The sequence below is a fragment of the Panthera onca genome, chromosome F1 (assembly GCF_046562875.1).
Source record: "Panthera onca isolate mPanOnc1 chromosome F1, mPanOnc1 haplotype 2, whole genome shotgun sequence".
Taxonomy (NCBI): Eukaryota; Metazoa; Chordata; class Mammalia; order Carnivora; family Felidae; genus Panthera; species Panthera onca.
The window spans coordinates 4900174-4917289 of record NC_138355.1 but is presented as its reverse complement, the minus strand read 5'-3'; the positions used below and the strand labels follow the sequence as shown (position 1 = coordinate 4917289).

Below are 17116 nucleotides of genomic sequence, written 5' to 3'. Positions count from 1 at the left end.
TCTGAAATGGCTAGAAGGACTTGCGAGCGTTTACATTACCACTGCTCTGATCCTTTTTCCAGAGGCCCAAGTCCCCGGCCCTCGTCCACTTACCATTACTACTGACATGTGAGTGTGAAATACAGATATAACTTACCGACTAAGCCAGTCCCAGAGTGACTAGAACAAAATAGGACATTCCAGAGAAGTAATAAGCACTTGTCTCTGATTTCTGGGAAAAAAAACAAAAACAACCCCCCAAACTCCAAAAGTGATGCTAGAGATCCCTAAATTTCTGCTAAGAGATGTTACTTTTTTTTCCCTCCTGTGGCAAAATACACATTCCATAAAATTTACCATCTTGACCTTTTTTTTTTAATTTTTAAAATTTTTTATTTATTTTTGAGAAAGAGAGAGACAGAGTGCGAGCAGGGGAGGGGCAGAGAGAGAGGGAGACACAGAATCCGAAGCAGGCGCCAGGCTCTGAGCCATCAGCACAGAGCCCGATGCGGGGCTCGGACTCACAAACCGTAAGATCATGACCTGAGCTGAAATCGGACACTCAACCAACCGAGCCACCCAGGTGCCCCCCAAATCGTATTTTCAATGCACAGAAGAGCTGGCCCCTTAAAAGAGGCCTATAATCAATTATTTTAAAAGATCTTTTAAAAAATACCTTTTTATTACAAAATAAGAAGTATTCATGATAGGAAATTTAGAAATTATGGAAAAGTAAGTAAAAGAAAAATAGTGCCACTGTCCAGAGATAACTTTGATTAACATTTTCTGCATAGCCCTCCATTCTATACGACCCCCCCAACACACAGCCCACACATATGTATACGTACTTATGTACATAGGTACATATATTGTACCCGTGTGTATATGTTGGAGCCCGCGTCGAGCTGGTTGCTGTCAGCGCAGACCCTGCTTCGGATCCTCTGTCCCCGCCTCTCTGCCTCTCCTCAACTCTCGCGTGCTCTTTCTCTCCCTCAAAAATAAATGGACGTTAAAAAATAAATAAATAAATGTTGGCCTTATTCTATTCTTACAATCTGAGAGCCTGGTTTTCTCATTTCACTGTATGTTAAAGAGCATTTCCCCATGTCTCCATATTTTTAAATAATTAACTTCCTTTTTGATAGCTGCATGGTAAGCATCCTGAAAAAATAATCACTTCACATTATGCGTTTGGGAGGTTTTCCTGTTCCGAACTCTCTTGGGGATACTGTAGAGTTAAAACAAAACAAAACAAAAAACCCACGAAACCTGTTTTTTACAGGAGTCCCGCCGGGTAGACTCTTTCCCAAGACCGTTTCTCTCCTTTTCTAGATGGTGGAAGACAGCCAGCCAGAGGGGCAGTTCTGGCCTGGCACCTTTTTGAAAATGGTGGGAATATCGACCTACTACGTATGGGAAAGACACCTGTAGAATGGGCCAATCCCGTGTGGCTCTCAAACTGTCAGAGGAGGAAGAATGGCCCTAATTTGGACAAAACTCCTACAAAATATGAAGGGGTCTTGGAAGGCTGTTGTGACAGAATTCCACGAGCAGCTTTCACTTCTGAGTTACCTGACGGTTCATGGTTATTCGAATGCGGTTTCAGCTCCATCAGGCCTTTGCGGAGCGTGTCTTCACGTGCGTCTTTTTATAGAACAATTAATACATGTTGGCAGCGTGCTTGTGGTCTTTCTGAAATGCTTGCGAACAATGTTGTCGCTGCTGTAAGCTTGGTGTATTTTGGGTCTTACGAATCATTTACCACTTACTAAATTTGAAATCCAAATTATACAGCTGGCCCTGGCTGTTGCCAGCTAATAAATGCTGCAACACCGGAACCAAGTTCAGAAGCTCTCATAGACTGCTTCGATTTCTGACTTTTTCCAGGGTAATCATGGGGGAAAGAAACTCTTGGATTTTACGGGTCTAAACATATGATAGATAACCTGCGTTATTTAAAACAATATTTGTCCTGTTATATACAGAAAAAAAAAGTCTCATCATATATTTTTAACTTGATATACCTGGTAAACAACCTTTTTTTGAAAAAAAGATGAGGGGCGCCTGGGTGGCTCAGTTGGTTAAGCATCCAACTCTTGATCTCGGCTCGGGTCATGATCTTACAGTTCATGAGTTTGAGCCCCGTGTCGGGCTATTTGCTGTCAGCGTGGAGCCTGCTTGGGATTCTTTCTCTCCCTCTCTCTTTGTCCTGCTCTACTCACACACTCTCTCTCTCAGAATAAATAAATAAACTTAAAAAAAATTTTTTTAAAGATGATCAATACTACAAGTTACAATTTAAGTCAGAATTACTAGGTCGCTTGAATTGTGACTAGACAGAGCATGAGCAGGGGAGGGGCAGAGAGAGGGAGACACAGAATCTGAAACAAGCTCCAGGCTCCAAGCTGTCAGCACAGAGCCCGATGCAGGGCTCGAACCTGCAGACTGTGAGATCATGACCTGAGCTGAAGTCGGACCCTTAACGGACGGAGCCGTCCAGGCGCTGCTATCATTCTTCCTTCTGCCTTCCCTCAAACTGTGGAAGCAAAAGCCCATGACACATGGAAACCTAATGGCATGGACTCGCGGGCACACGTAAGAACGTGCTATTGCTGCTGCGCTGAGATTTAGCCCCAAAGGGTGCAATGTGTTCATCATCCGAGTCTGCCAGCAAAGGTGATTGGGAAGGGAGCCATTTTCACCTTGTCACTTTCCTCTCACATCAGACGCTGCTCCTGCAAGCATCATGGCCAAAGACAATCCAGTCATCTAATTAGCGCCCCTGGACCGTCAACCAGTTTTGGAATGCGGTGAAACCTACCCTTTCACCCGCTTTCCAATACAAAATATAGAATTTCAAAGCACTAGACCCGGAAGATGTTCTGAATCGGCTCTCGTACGTTCAGTGTACATGAGGAAATGGAGGTCTACAGAGGGTGGACGTCGGTCTCAAGGCAGGTGTTGTGTTTGTCCGCTCAGTCACGCATCCCGTTCCAAGCAGGAGTCATTGCAAGGTCCTCGGGGTGCAGGAGGGTGCAGTGTTTAATAAACATTAAAAAAAATGTGCTGCTCTTGAAGAGTTACACTCCGGGCAGGCGGGCAGCATCAGGTGCGGTGGGGACTGTGGTAGCAGCTCACGCCGAGCGCCAAAGAAGCATGAAGATAGATGTTAGCTCTACCTGAGGAGGTTGGGAAGGCTTCCCAGAAGAGGAGGCTTTCAAGCTGGACCTTAATGCAAGCATAGGGAGAAAAGATAAGGAAGGAAAGTGGCAGGAAATTGGTCTTAAAAAAGTCTTGTGCCAACTTTATTCTGAGCAAATAGGGCTCCGTGAAGGCTTCCCAGTAGGGTGAGGATACGATCAGACCTGGATTTGCAGTGGAGTTGAATTAGCAGTTTACATTTGAGACCAGAGAGCCTAACCACGTAAGAGCGGCGATAACAAGGACCAAGGGAAGTATACAGATGGCCAACAAGCACACGAGAAGGCACTCAACATCGCCGGGCACCAGGGAAATGCAAACTAAAACCACAGTGAGATAACAACCCAGATCCACGAGAATGGTCACAATTGAAAAGGCCGACCAGACCAAGTGTTGACAGGATGTGGAGTGAAGGGAGCTCTCATATACGGGGAATAGAAAATGGCACAACAGTTTGGAAGCCAGTGTGGCAGTTTTCTGTAAAGTCAAAGTCAAATATATACTAACCATGTGATCCAGCCATTCCAAATCGAAACCTTTACCCCAAAGAGACGAAAACATACGTTCCCACAAAGGCTTGTACGTGAATGTTCGTACCAGCCGTATGCACGATAGCTTAAAAGCTGGAAAGGACCCAACTGTCTATCGACAGATAGATGGATAAACAAATTGCGGTCTATCCATACAGTGGAATACTACTCAGCAATAAAAAGGAACGATCTACTGTTGGACACAGGCTGGAAGGATCACAAATACATTATGTGAAAGGACGTGATGTACGAGTACACACTGCGAGATCACATCTGTATGAAACTCTAGGAAAAACAAACCTAATGTGTAATGACACAAAGCAGCCTGGAGGGAAGGAAACTAGGAGTCACCAAAGAGCTTTTTGGGGTGATGGACTTTTTCTTTTCCTTGATTGTAATGGTGGTCACATGGCCTATAAATTTGCCAAAGCTCCTTGAAATAATGTATACATAGGGAGTGCTATTATAGTACAATACATTTTATTTAAAAACAATAAGTTGAACTTAGACGGTGGATGAAATCAATTAAAAACATGGCGGTTGATCCGATTTTACAGGCTTTCTTCTTGGTTCTATTTAGTTACGAATTGATGTCTTAAAAAATGTTTTTTAAACGTTTATTCATTTTTGAGAGACAGAGAGAGAGAGAGAGACAGAACGTGAGTGACAGAGGGGCAGAGAGAGAGGTAGACACAGAATCCGAAGCAGGCTCCAGGCTCCGAGCTGCCAGCACAGAGCTTGATGCGGGGCTCGAACCCACAAACCGTGAGACCATGACCTGAGTGAAGTCGGACACTAAACGGACTGAGCCGTCCAGGCGCCCCTGGATTGATGTCTGAAAATAATCCAAACGGGCACAGACAGAAACAAATACAGAGAGGACCTCTTGGTCCATCCAATCAACAAAGGGAGACATTTATACAGTAAAATTCAGTAGGCAATATAATACAAAGCCCCTGTTCCACACATTGGCTAAAAGCAACTCAACAAGATGTTAGTAGGGGTAATCACAAACTCCATGAGAATTAGAAATAATTTAAGGATTGACAAACCACCTTCCACCCGTTTGAAACGTTATCTTAATCTTTTTCTGTGTTTTGAATGCATCTCTATTATGCAGACGACTGGGTTATCTTTAATACTGCTGGTTTTAAAAGCTTTCTTTATTCTTCTGTATTTTCGTTTTTATTGTTATGTTCACAATTTTGATTACACATCCAGGTGAAAAGAAACGCGGAGGGGCGCCCGGCTGGCTCTGTCAGTTGAGCGTCCGACTCTTGATCTCGGGGTTCTGAGGTTGAACCCCATGTTCAGTGCAGGGATTACTTAGAAATAAAACATTAAGAGGAAGTCAAATATGGAGGGAGATAAAATGAAAAAAGAAAATAAAGGGAGAGAGAGAGAGAGAGAGACATTGCCCAGAACTCGGTCCGTAGGCACTCTGCCATTATTTAGACCTTATTCTGTTCTTTTCCATCTGACTTCTTAAACGAGCGGTCCATTGGGAAGCAGCAAGGCTTTGTAAGGAAGCCAGAAGAGTGTGCAGCTGTCTTATTTCCATCTTCAGAGAAAACCCCTCTCTTCTTTTGAGGAGCCTCCTTTTCTCTCCTTGCAGGGTCTGGTTCTAGAAGGGTTCCCCGGCCAGGCGTGGGACCCAGGCTGGACTGGGTGCTGGCACACGGCCCAGACGAGTCGATGAAAGTCGGTCTCTGTTTCCTCGCCCACGGTCCTTTGGAGTCCGTTGGAGTCCCCCCTCTGATGGCCAAGTAAGAGGGGAGCCAGGAGGTGCTGGCGGCCGCGGTTAGAGCCAATTGGAGAGGAAGAAACTAACACTCAGGGAGGTAAAAACAAAAGACAGAGACAGTTTTGACTGAGACACCAGCCACCCCCCGCCTTTCCTGACGCTTTACTACATGAGAAATCATTCCCTCAGCGCAAGCTGGCTGTTACAACCGTTTAAGAGGGAGTGATCATTGGGGCGCCTGGGTGGCTCAGTCGGTTGAGCGTCCGACTCTTGATTTCGGCTCATGTCATGATCCCAGGGTCGTGGGATCGAGCCCCATGTCCGGCTCTTTGCTGAGCATGGAGTCTGCTTGGGATTCTCTCTTTCTGTCCCTTCGCCCCTCTCTTCCTCTCTCTCTAAAATAATAATAATAATAAAAAGGAAGTGATTGTTATAAGCCGCTCCACCTCTGGCATGCATGACAATCCAGTCGACCTGTCCAGGGCACCAGAGAGTGACTTGGGACCCCAAGGAGAAAAACACGGAGGGGTCCTCCGGTGAGGGCACACGTAATCGACTAGGTCCGGGACCCCCTTGCCCAACACTTCGCCCCAAGTATTTGCAAAGCGCCTCTCATTCCTCTCCAGTCTGCCCTGGTTCTTCCCTCCTCCTGACCCCCACATCCACATCTGTCAGACTTAAGTGTCTTGAGCTCTAAGTTTCCTTCTTACAGCCTCCTTGGATCTTTCACAAACTCTAGCTTTTCTGCAGTTACTCCCCTGGATTGCCGCCTGGTACATCGACAGGCCAAGATCTAACATTTTGCTCTGAGACCTCCAGGAATATTTGCTTCCTCTCCTCTTCTCTCCTTGGAAGGAAATGGTCTTCTTGAACTCTTCTGGAGGATGACCTCAGTGTCTTTTTCAAATCGGAGAGAAACCTGGGTTTCATCCCAACTCACGCCTGGCTCCTTAGCCAGACAGTGGTCCCTCACTGAGAACTTTGTCAAGTGATTCTGAAGAGTCCAGTGGATTAGAGGGAGTATCGTCCTCATAGTTACCCTCACCACCAACCTGATGGCCTAAGAAGGGTACTGTTCCCACTGGAACCTTAAACTTGAGCACAATGACTATTAATATCTCGTGAGCCCACTGGGAACAGTTTGGAACATTTAAATGAGATTTTAGTCAAGGCTTGAGGGATGCCCGGGTGGCTCGGTCGGTTAAGCGTCCAACTTTGACTCAGGTCAAGATCTCATGGTCCGTGAGTTCGAGCCCCGAGTCAGGCTCTGTGCTGACAGCTCAGGGCCTGGAGCCTGCTTCGGATTTTGTCTCCCTCTCTCTCTGCCCCTCCCCCACTCGCACTCTGTCAGTCTCTCAAAAACAAAATAAAAACATAAAAAAAAATTTAAAGAAACTTTTTTAGTTTGTTTTACGTTAAAGGTATTTATTTATTTACTTATTTATTTATTTAGAGGAAAAAGAGAACTTCCAAGCAGGTTCCACACTGTCAGCACAGAGCCCGATGCGGGGCTCAAACCCACGAACCGTGAGATCATGACCTGAGCTGAAACCAAGAGTCAGATGCTTAACCCACTGGGCCACCCGGGCGCCGCCCCCTCTTTTTTAAAGTTTTTATTTATTTTGAGGCCCTGAATTTTTATCATTTTGCTCACTCTTGCCCATCCTGCATTTCCTGCGCTCTCTTCTGCCTGAAGAACTCTCCAGTGTATCAACCAATCAACCAGTGAGGAGGTGTGCTGTCCCCACGTGGACCCTGAGGAGTCCTTGGAGTGGCCCTTGACATCGGAACCTGGACACGCTTCGGCTGGGCTTTCCCACAGATCGCCTCCTCACGACAGCAGCCATTGGCCTACTCCAACACCGTGGGGACTTCTTGAAGAGAATCGGTATATCAGTTGTCTTGCTACATAGCAATCTGCCCATTATCTTAAGCGGCCTTCAAGCGATAACCATTATTTCTCATGGTTCCGTAGGTTGACTGGGCAGTCGTTTTGGTCTGGATCGGCTCAGGTGGGGTTGGATGGTCTAGAACCCTCATTCACAAACTGGGGTTGACAGGCTGTTGGTCCAGGACCTCCACTCAGGCAACTCTCTTCTGTCCATGTGGCCTTTCATTCTTTGGCAAACGAGCCCAGCTTTCTTCACGTGTCCGTGGCATTTTTGGTTTCCAAAGAGCAACACGTAAGGGCAGGCCCCGGTGAGCAAGACTTTACAAGTCTCTGCTTGTGTCACATTTGCTATTATCTCATTGGCCACAGTGAGTCACGTGACCGAGCTCAGCATCAATGTGGGAGACCAGCCCAAAGGCCTGGGGTATTATTATGACTATTCTAATATTATCTATTAGCATAAATTATCTTTATCGTGATCATTTTTGTAAAGAATGTGACCACAGGGTGGACCCATGACCCATGTTCTCCTGGCCAGCTGGAGAACCTCTTTACCCTGGTCCTGAGGACTGGTTCGGGATGGTCATGCGGCTCAAGCTGGTCTGGAGTCTTTGCTGGTTGGACAGGCTGTTCAGCTTGGGGATCACAGCGCTGGAAGAATGTGACATTGGGACTTGGGCAGTAGGAGAGACTAGGTCAATGCACGAAGCTGGAGAAGGTGACATTGAGCCCTGATCTAGCTTAGCCTGAAGATCCCACTTGAAATACATGGTAAATTCTTTTTTCTTTCTTTCTTTCTTTCTTTCTTTCTTTCTTTCTTTCTTTCTTTGTTTTTGCTTAAGCTACTTGGCGTTGGGTTTTTGTCAGTGGCAATCAGAAGCCTGCTAAAGGGACCTGGAGGGAAGGACAAAGCAGAAAAGCTCCTTTTCTTTGACAAGTTGATAATAATGGCTAAGTAGTTGTGTTAGATTTAGCATCAGGGCCCATGTTGCTGTATACCATTCAGTGTCGTCTCACCAGAAACCCCACCATTAGGAGACCATTCCGGGCCTCCATGCGATGGACTGATGTCAAGGAGGCACTGAAGAGATCAGATTGCCCCACGTCAAGAGGTTTTCTGCGTCTCTGCTCACCACCTAGACGGTGCGAACCTTTCCCTCCCTGCTTGTAACCCCCCATCCAGTCACAGAACAGAGTTCCTTTGAAAGTCCCGGGAGTCAAACCTGACATAAACTATGAGCTTAGCTAGAGACGCCAACGTTCAATGTTAAACAGACCGTCTGGTGCTCTGGATACCAGAGGAAGATGAAGAATCGCAGGCCAGCTGTCTTAGGAATTGACTCTTAACTTAATTTGGGCATCGTTCAGTCAGAAAGGAACACCAGACCGGGCCTGATACCGAACAGAGGCCGGAAGATATAAATAAGTCAAATCAAGCAACTCGAAGCTATCGTCTCATTAGCAATAGGGGAGAAAATAAAGTAAAAAATAAGAAGGAAAAGACCAGACTGTGAGCTTTTGAATGTTTTTTATGTTTATTTTTGAGAGAGACAGAGAGACAGAGAGACAGAGACAGAGCATGAGCGGGGGTGGGGCAGAGAGAGAGGGAGACGCAGAATCCGAAGCAGGCTCCAGGCTCCGCGCTGTCAGCCCAGAGCCCGACGCGGGGCTCGAACCCACAAATCTCGAGATCATGACCTGAGCCGAAGTCGATCGCTGAACCGACTGAGCCCCCCAGGCTCCCCCAGACTGTGAGCTTTTGAAGGGGAATATTATTTGCAAGTGAGAGACGCTGAGTAAACTCAACTTCAGTGAGACGCTCAGTGAGGGCAACATTGCAAAAAACACACAAAACGGGAGCTATTTAAAGGAACATGAACGACGAGATGCTTGACAGATCTGAAATGCCACCTGGATTAGACAAGAAAGCACGGACGAGAGGCTAAGATAGTAAGTAGGCTTCCATCCAAGGCCTTTCCCTGACATATTATAACCACGTGCATTGGTGATATATTTTTAGTGAGTCCTTCAGGCCTAAAAAAGTCTCTCCCGAAAAGATAAAGGAAGAAAAATAGACGAGTCCTTTACAGAGATTTTAAGTCTCCTATTAGACTGAGACTTTATGCCCGATTGCTCTGCAGACAACCAAAGTTCCAGGCAGCGTGGGGTCACCCAGGGGGTGTGGCACCTCCCCCATCTCGCCTCCCTGATACTGACTGGAAGATTAATAAGAAAGAGAAGGCAGATCCTTCTGGAGATCCCTTTATTTTTTTTTTTTTTTTTAATTTATTTATTTTTTTTTTTTAATTTTTTTTTTTCAACGTTTTTTATTTATTTTTGGGACAGAGAGAGACAGAGCATGAACGGGGGAGGGGCAGAGAGAGAGGGAGACACAGAATCGGAAACAGGCTCCAGGCTCCGAGCCATCAGCCCAGAGCCTGACGCGGGGCTCGAACTCACAGACCGCGAGATCGTGACCTGGCTGAAGTCGGACGCTTAACCGACTGCGCCACCCAGGCGCCCCCGGAGATCCCTTTAAAAACACACCTGGGCTTGGCCTTGTTGTCGATTGCCCTGTATCCCACCAAAAATGTCAGCCAACACACTCCAAGCGTTTCTACACGAGCTCCTGGTTCACTGAGTTGGTTCAAGAACCCGTTCCTCTGCTCCTCGTGAGCCTGGGATACCTGAGGTGAGGGGGTGGCGAAGGGGTCACTTCTCAGTAGCCTTATTATTCTGGAAAATAAGCAAACAAACTCTCAGTCGCGTTATTATTCTGGAAAACAAACAAACAGACATTATTAGTGGTGTCTCATTGGAGACTCTTTGAGCTCATTTTTTGGGTCCCTACACTGTGCGAGGTACAAGCCTGGGTGCTCAGGCTCAGGCTCCAAATCTCTGCCTGCGGGGGGGGGGGGGGGGGGGGGCAGGTGGTGGTTATTTATAGCCGGGTGGCCTGAGCCCCAGGATTTACCGGGTGGACTACCTGGGGCAGAAAGGAAGAGGTAAGTGACTTGTGAGTGTTTTGTTTTGTTTTGAAATGTTAGTCCCGTTTCCTAAGTGGACGTTGAGCCCTTTTCTCTTTTTCTGTCTTTAATCAAGGAAGTGAAATCGAACAGGCCACTGGGGGCAGAGTTTAAGGGCGTGGCCCGCGGAACCGGCCTTTCCGGCTTTCTCTTCTACTGCTTGGGTGGCTTGGGGCCAGCCTCCTAACCTCCCTGTGCTTCACGTTGGGGAGCTGTGAGGATGACCCTCAGGGGACCCACCTCCCAGGCCAGGCATGTCGGATGAACCGAGGTACGTAAATGCCTGGCAGGTTGGCAGATAACATCGTGGGCCAATCACAGCCACGCTCCGCTCCCACATTCCTGTGGCTCCAGAACATCACTTTTCTCAAACGTAGAGCCTATCCGTATCGGCTTCCATCTAAAGCAGGTATTGTTAGTGCAGAGAGAGGAGAAGGAGAGGTTCTGTTCTGCCCTTCATTTCCTTTTTGATTTGCAGTTCAATTCACCTACTAGAAGTATTTAACCCCTGGCTACCTTCTCAAGGACTTTACAAATTCCACCCTTCTTGTGCAGAACAGATGGGACAATGCCATTTGATGTCATCGTTTGACACCAAAGGCACTAAATGTGTGAAGGTTAAACCTTTCTTCCCGCTGTAGCAAGCCTTGACCAGAGACTGGATTTGGACTTTCAACTTAAGAAAAATCAAGATGCAAAGATAATTTCTCAAACTAGAATTTGGCCGGATCACCGTGCTTGGCAACAGTTTCAACGAGAAGGATAATCAGGATTTTTAATGGACTTTGAAACAACCTGGATGTGGGAGGGGAGCCCCAAACCACGTGGGGTGATGCAGTGTGAATTAATTCCCGACAGCTTCCTCAGGATACATGCTAGTGGTAATACCTTGCTTCTCTACTGCGATTAGGCAGAAACGAATCTTTTCTTTTTTTATTATTATTATTATTTTTTAACGTTTATTTATTTTTACACAGAGAGAGACAGAGCATGAACCGGGGAGGGTCAGAGAGAGGGAGACACAGAATTGAAACAGGCTCCAGGCTCTGAGCTGTCAGCACAGAGCCCGACGCGGGGCTCGAACTCACAGACCGCGAGATCATGACCTGAGCCGAAGTCGGCCGCTTAACCAACTGAGCCACCCAGGCGCCCCGAAACAAATCTTTTCTTTATTAACTTTCCTCCTGATCTCCTTTGAGGAGAGATTCCAAGGTGAGCTGTCACCTGATCGTCACGGTCCCTAAGGTGATTGCCCAGTATTCTCAAGTTTGATGACGTTACAGTACACGGGATGAGGAAATCAAGGCAAGAAGAAACCGCTAGCTTTTCTTCCCAAGCCACTGGCAGATTCTGCAAGACCTAAGAGCTCAGAATTCGATTGTGGTGGTGCTTCTTTTAAATCCAATCTGTAAAGCACCATGATTTTATTGTTATCTAGAACTGAGCCCACCTGCCGTACTCTTTAAATTAGCGGCCGGGGCTGAATTTTGTGGAAATGATGTAGTATTGCGTTTTATAGAACATGGTCTCTCCCAATTAATGTTACCGCAACGTTCCCGTTCGGGCTTTAACAATCTTCTGTCAAGTTCACACAGTGCAGCGCTGTGAAAAGAGACTCTGGGAAGAGGAAATGAAATTAACTGAATAAGTCCTAATTTGGAAGGGAGAAAATGACACATGGGAGAGAAAAAAAAAAAAAAAAAGCAAATGTCAGAGGCAAATACTTTCCCCTCGCGTCTATGTCTCCTGATAATATTTTAGGACCCAGATTATATATGGGCAGCTAGAGCTGAAAGATGAGTAAGAAAAATATCTTGAGTCCTACTGGAATATCATGTTCTACATTATTTCTTTTTTCCATTCTTGGAGAGATAAACAAAAATTCTGCTGTGAACTGCCACAAAAGAAAAAAATACCGATACAGAGAAGTGGAAAGGGTACCATCACGACCCACTGGAGACTACCTTCTCTTCCTCACCCGTCCCGTCCCTAAGTAACTCCTAATTTTTCAGGGGAGAGCCCTTTTCTGGGGCGCTGGGGAGACCGTGCCTACAATCTCTCGCGCTGTTTGCCTGACTGCTGAACCGCATTAGTCATGCCCATAAATGGAGGGCAAACCCACACTGATGTATCAGACGAATTTAAACACGGCATGTTCCGAGAGAACCCTCGGAGCCAGACTGACAACACTCCCAAAGCAAAGTCATCTTCGACAGAAGCATATTTTCTGTTTCATCTTCCGCCTGGGTGCACCCTGCTAACAGAGGTGTAGACCAGCATTAAGGCTGTGGACGCCTGGGGCTCGGGGCAGGTCTATTCCGCTGGCCGTTCTAGATTGCCGCTGGGGTCTTGCTCTAGGGAGGGAGGTGGACGTTCATACACTTAGTATTAAGGAGAAAGCCTGTGTCTTTTGATGACTAGTCTCCTTTTCATCTTAGATTAGAGCAGGCAGACCTTCCTGCCTTTCTAACATCTGGATGCCCACAGAAGGGCCAGGCATTGGGCTTCCGGCTGGACAACACTTGTAAGAGTTCAGACCACTTTCTCCATCTGGCCGAGCCAACAGAGTCTAATTGTTAAGCAGGGTCCACGAGAAGCGAATCAGCTTTAACTCTGACCGTCTCACGCCGCTGTTTCTCTTGCCACAGGAAGGTAGTGTGATGTGGCGGAAGGAGCAGTACACCGGTAACTGTTAATCTGGGGTTCAAGTCCGACCACAGAGGGGCTGTGTGACGGCGGGCGATTTACTTAACCTCTCTGGGTCTCACTTTTTTTGGAAAAAAAATGAGTGGGATGGACTTAAGATTCTTTCCATCTCTAAAATTCTTTTTTTAGAAAGAATATTTTTCTAAATTTTTTTTTATTTGGGGGGGGGGGGCAGAGAGAGAGAGAGACAGAATCCGAAGCAGGCTCCTGGCTCCAAGCTGTCAGCCCAGAGCCCTACGTGGGGCTCGAACCCACAGACTGTGAGATCATGACCTGAGCTGAAGTCGGATGCTCAACCGACTGAGCCACCCAGGCACCCCTAAAATTCTTTAATTCTATAGGGTGACATGTTCCACAAAGTTTCCTCTGTGGCCAGAATTAGTCTGTGATTTCCTAGCTCCAGTTCCTCTCGGCCCTCTTTGACTGGTAAACCAAATACGCACGAGAAGCAATAACATTTTTGTCCCGGAGACAACAAATTGCCTTTCCACAGAATGACCTTTGGAGGTCAGGCCACCCGTTGCCATATCTAAATCCAAAGGCAATGGTATGACCGACTGGCGAGCTGCCATGCGAGAGGATGAAAATGGCCGTAGGCAGCCAAGATTCTTGGCTGGTACATTTTTAATAAACACAGGAAATAAGAGGAGGCTTTTCCACCCGGATTGCCTAATTCGGTGCCCGTGCCGTTGGAATGTTTGCCGTCAGGATAGAGATGGGACAGATCGCTTACTGAGTGCGGCATGGATTAAATTTCACAGACGAGAAGTAAGTTATGGAGTCATCTGTAAGGCATTTTTATCCTTGCCTCTCTCTCTGACAGGAGGTGGTTTGAGTCATTACAGCAACATCTCCACCCCTTTTGGCCCTTCCTGAGAGTTTTCCCTGAAACACAAGCTCTATTGGATTTACTGTATTGCTATGAATGGACTCGGGCAAAGTGGTGCAAATTCTTTGTGGTCGAACGTGTCTTATTAATACTTCCCCAAGATACTTCAGCACGTCTTATTATTACTTTTCCAAGAAAAAAAGCCTCGGCAGCAAATGGTCTTTGGCTAATCGGGAGGGTAATATTGGAAGGGCCCCTGTCTTAATGATGGAAGCCACCGCGGTATTGAGGCGGAGACAATGACCTTCACAGTTGGTAGCTATCATTCTTAACGGTGCCCGTTCAACTAACTCGTCCAGTTCTTGAGCTCCTCACCTCCCTGTCTCTGCCCGCAATGTGGCAACAAGGACAGTTGACTGGTGAGGGTGTTCTCTCCCAGCGCTCGGAGGTCCCTGAATAAGATGCTGTGTGGCGGTAAGCTGTAATTAGGTGTGTGGGCGGAAATTAGCGTTCTTCAAGAACACCACGTTAAAGCAGAGGCACTGTGCTTTCCGCCACCTGAGGCCACCCTGGTCCTGTGCCATAGCTGCAGGTCACTGTTGGTTGGAGGCTGCGGGTTCCGAAAAGAAAATAACTCAGCGTCGAGTCTGAAACCAGGATGCTTTTTATAGTGAAAACTGGGCCGCGCGGTTCCGTCACAGACAAGCCAGGCATTGACCAAGCATGCCTGTCGCCTGCTCACGTTTCCTTTGCAAGTGTAAACGGTCTCCAGTGGCATAACTACAGTTGGAATTGTACCTCCGTCTTAAAATAAACCATCCAAACTTTTGGACGGCTTCCTGGGGCCCTGCCTGGGCCTCCATTTTGGACGGGCCTGCGCAGGCCGCCGGGGAGCCCGCAGCAGCAGACCTTTTCCACCGGGCCACCTACCCCAGAGGAGACCCACCCTCCTCCTCCTCCTCCTCCTCCTGGCGACTGCAGGACGCCTGCCATTTGTCCAGTCTGAATTCTTACTGGATTCCCGGATTTGCTTTGGGGGCCGACAACCTCCCACACCATAAATTCTGCCTCGCTGGAGGACGGCCCCCACCCCCCCGCCCCCGTGGATTTCCACGGGCCTGCGGCGCCCCACTCGACAGCTACCTTTCAAAGCGGGTGACCTGGAGCGCAGGGAAGACCTGCGCAAGCCTTTGCAACTGTCGCGGGTTCGCCCCCCGGCCCGCGTCCTCCCCCCTCCCCCCTGCGTGAGCCAGCCGATGAGGTCATGCCCGCCCCCAGTGCGCGTGTCTCCCGTGTCTCCCGGCTGGTGCGGCGCCCCGGCGGCCCTCGCGGCCCATTTAGGCGCCCCACCCCCGCCCAGGAGCCGGCTGGAGAGCCCGCAATCCCCCCCCCCCCACGCTGTCCCCCCGACCCCCGCAGCCCCTCCCCCCAGGTCCCCGCTGTCCCCACCAACGCCCGCTCCTCCCCGCAGGCCTCGAAGCCCCCAGCTGCCGCCCCCGCAGGCCCCGCTGTCGGCCGCAGCACCCACTGCCCCGCAGCCCCCAGCTGTCCCCCGCAGGCCTCCGCTGCTCCCGCCCCCGCACGCCAGGCAGCCCCCCTGCCTCCCGCTAGCCACCCCCCGCCCAGGACCCGCTAGCCACCGCCCCCACCGAGGACCCGCTAGCCACCCCCCCCCCCACCCCCCGCAAGGCCCCCGCAGCCCGGCCGCCGGGGAAGGCCCGGGGGCAGCGCGGGCGGCGGGCGAGAGGCCACAAAGGGGCCCCGCCGAGCGCGCTCCGCAGGGCGGCGGGCCTGGGCGGCCGGCGCGGGGGCGCTCCCTCCCCGCCCCGCCCCTCGCCGCGCGCCCCCCGCCCCGCCCCGCCCCGCCCCCGCGCCGGGGGGGAGGGGGAGGGGCGGGAGGGGGCGGGGAGGGAGCGAGGGCGGCGCCTGCGTGCTCCTCGGCCGCGCGCCCCGCCTCCCCGGCCCCGCGCGGCGCTCGCGGCTCTCCTCCGCGGCTGCGGCGCCGCCAGCACTCGGCCCGGCGGCGGCGGCGGCGGGCTCCCCTCCCAGGGCGGCCGGGCGCTCCCGCAGCGGGACGACGCGCAGCCTCGGCCCCCGCGCTCGCAGCCTCGCGGCCCCCGCCGCGTCTCCCGCGTCCGGCCGGCGCCGCCGCTTCGCGCGGGGACATGGTGTAGCGCCGGCCGCCGGCCGCCAGCCGCGTCCCCGCCCCCGGAGGAGAGGCCCGGCTCGCGCCCCCCGCGTCCCCGGCCGCCGGCACCATGAGGTGAGGGCGCGGGCGGCGGGCCATTGTGCGGCGGGCGCCGCGACCCCGCGGAGTTCCCCCCCCACCCCACCCCCAACCCCCGGCGGGCGCCGCCCGGCCTCGGCGCCTCCGTCCCTTTGTCCCTCGGGCCTCGCTCCGCACCCGCCGCCGCCCGGCTCCGCCCGCCGTCCCCGTGGCCCTGCTCGGCCGCTTCCCTCCCCCGCCCGCGCGCCCGGCCCGGCCCGGCCCGGGGGTGGGGATGGGGAGGGGGCCGCAGGCCCCGGCGTGCGCGTTGCCGGGAGACGGGCATTGTTCCGGGCGGAGGTGAGGAGTCGTGCGCCTTCGTCCCGAGAGCCCGGCTGTAACGGGGGTGGGCGGGTGGGGGGGGGGGGAGCAGAAAAGTTTGGGAGCCCCAAGCGTGCGGGCGCGGGGGCCCGCGGGGCGCCAGAAGGTGACCGGGAGGCGGCGGGGCGGGGGGCGCGGGCCCGCGTGGGTGTGGGGGGCGCGCTGGCCTCTGCCCGTGGGCGCCTCCCCCGCCGCCGAGCGCGGCCCCGGGGTGCCGTCGGGAAGCGTGGCGGGCCCGGCGCTGCGGCGGTCTCTCCCCGCGCGTGGGGGCGGCCGCGAGGCGCCCCGGGGTCCGCGCAAGCCCGCCCGCGGGGGTCCCGCCTCCGGGGGTCCCGGGGGCGCCGGGCTCCGGCCTCGGGGGGCGGTGGTCTCGCGGCGCCTTCGCCGCGCTCGCTCCTTTGTGTTAAAGATTAACGGCCCGCCGCTGCCCAGACCTTCCGAAGGCGATGCGAGATTTCGGCGATCGAATCTGCGGATTCCTTCGCCTGGGCGAGAAAATGTCATGTCATGGGGATTCTGCCTCAATTTAAGTAGTTTCCATTTCCAACGCTAGTTTTCCTTCTTTTTATTCCATCAAGGTTGAACACTCCCCCCCCCCCCTTTTTTTTAATACATTCTCGTGT

General features: G+C 51.1%; 1 protein-coding gene across 11 annotated transcripts in view; it reads left to right on the top strand.

The window, feature by feature from the left end:
* The first annotated feature begins 15828 nt into the window (after positions 1 to 15828).
* ENAH (ENAH actin regulator) overlaps positions 15829 to 17116 on the top strand; it is a 136406-nt gene continuing 135118 nt past the window's right edge. For 10 of the 11 annotated variants that reach the window (XM_078440799.2, XM_078440798.2, XM_078440797.2 and 7 more), the window contains exon 1: positions 16180 to 16472. In XM_078440799.2, coding sequence (XP_078296925.2) covers positions 16408 to 16472 — 65 coding nt within the window. In that variant the 5' untranslated portion in view covers positions 16180 to 16407. The other variant, XM_078440789.2, reaches the window with a different exon arrangement.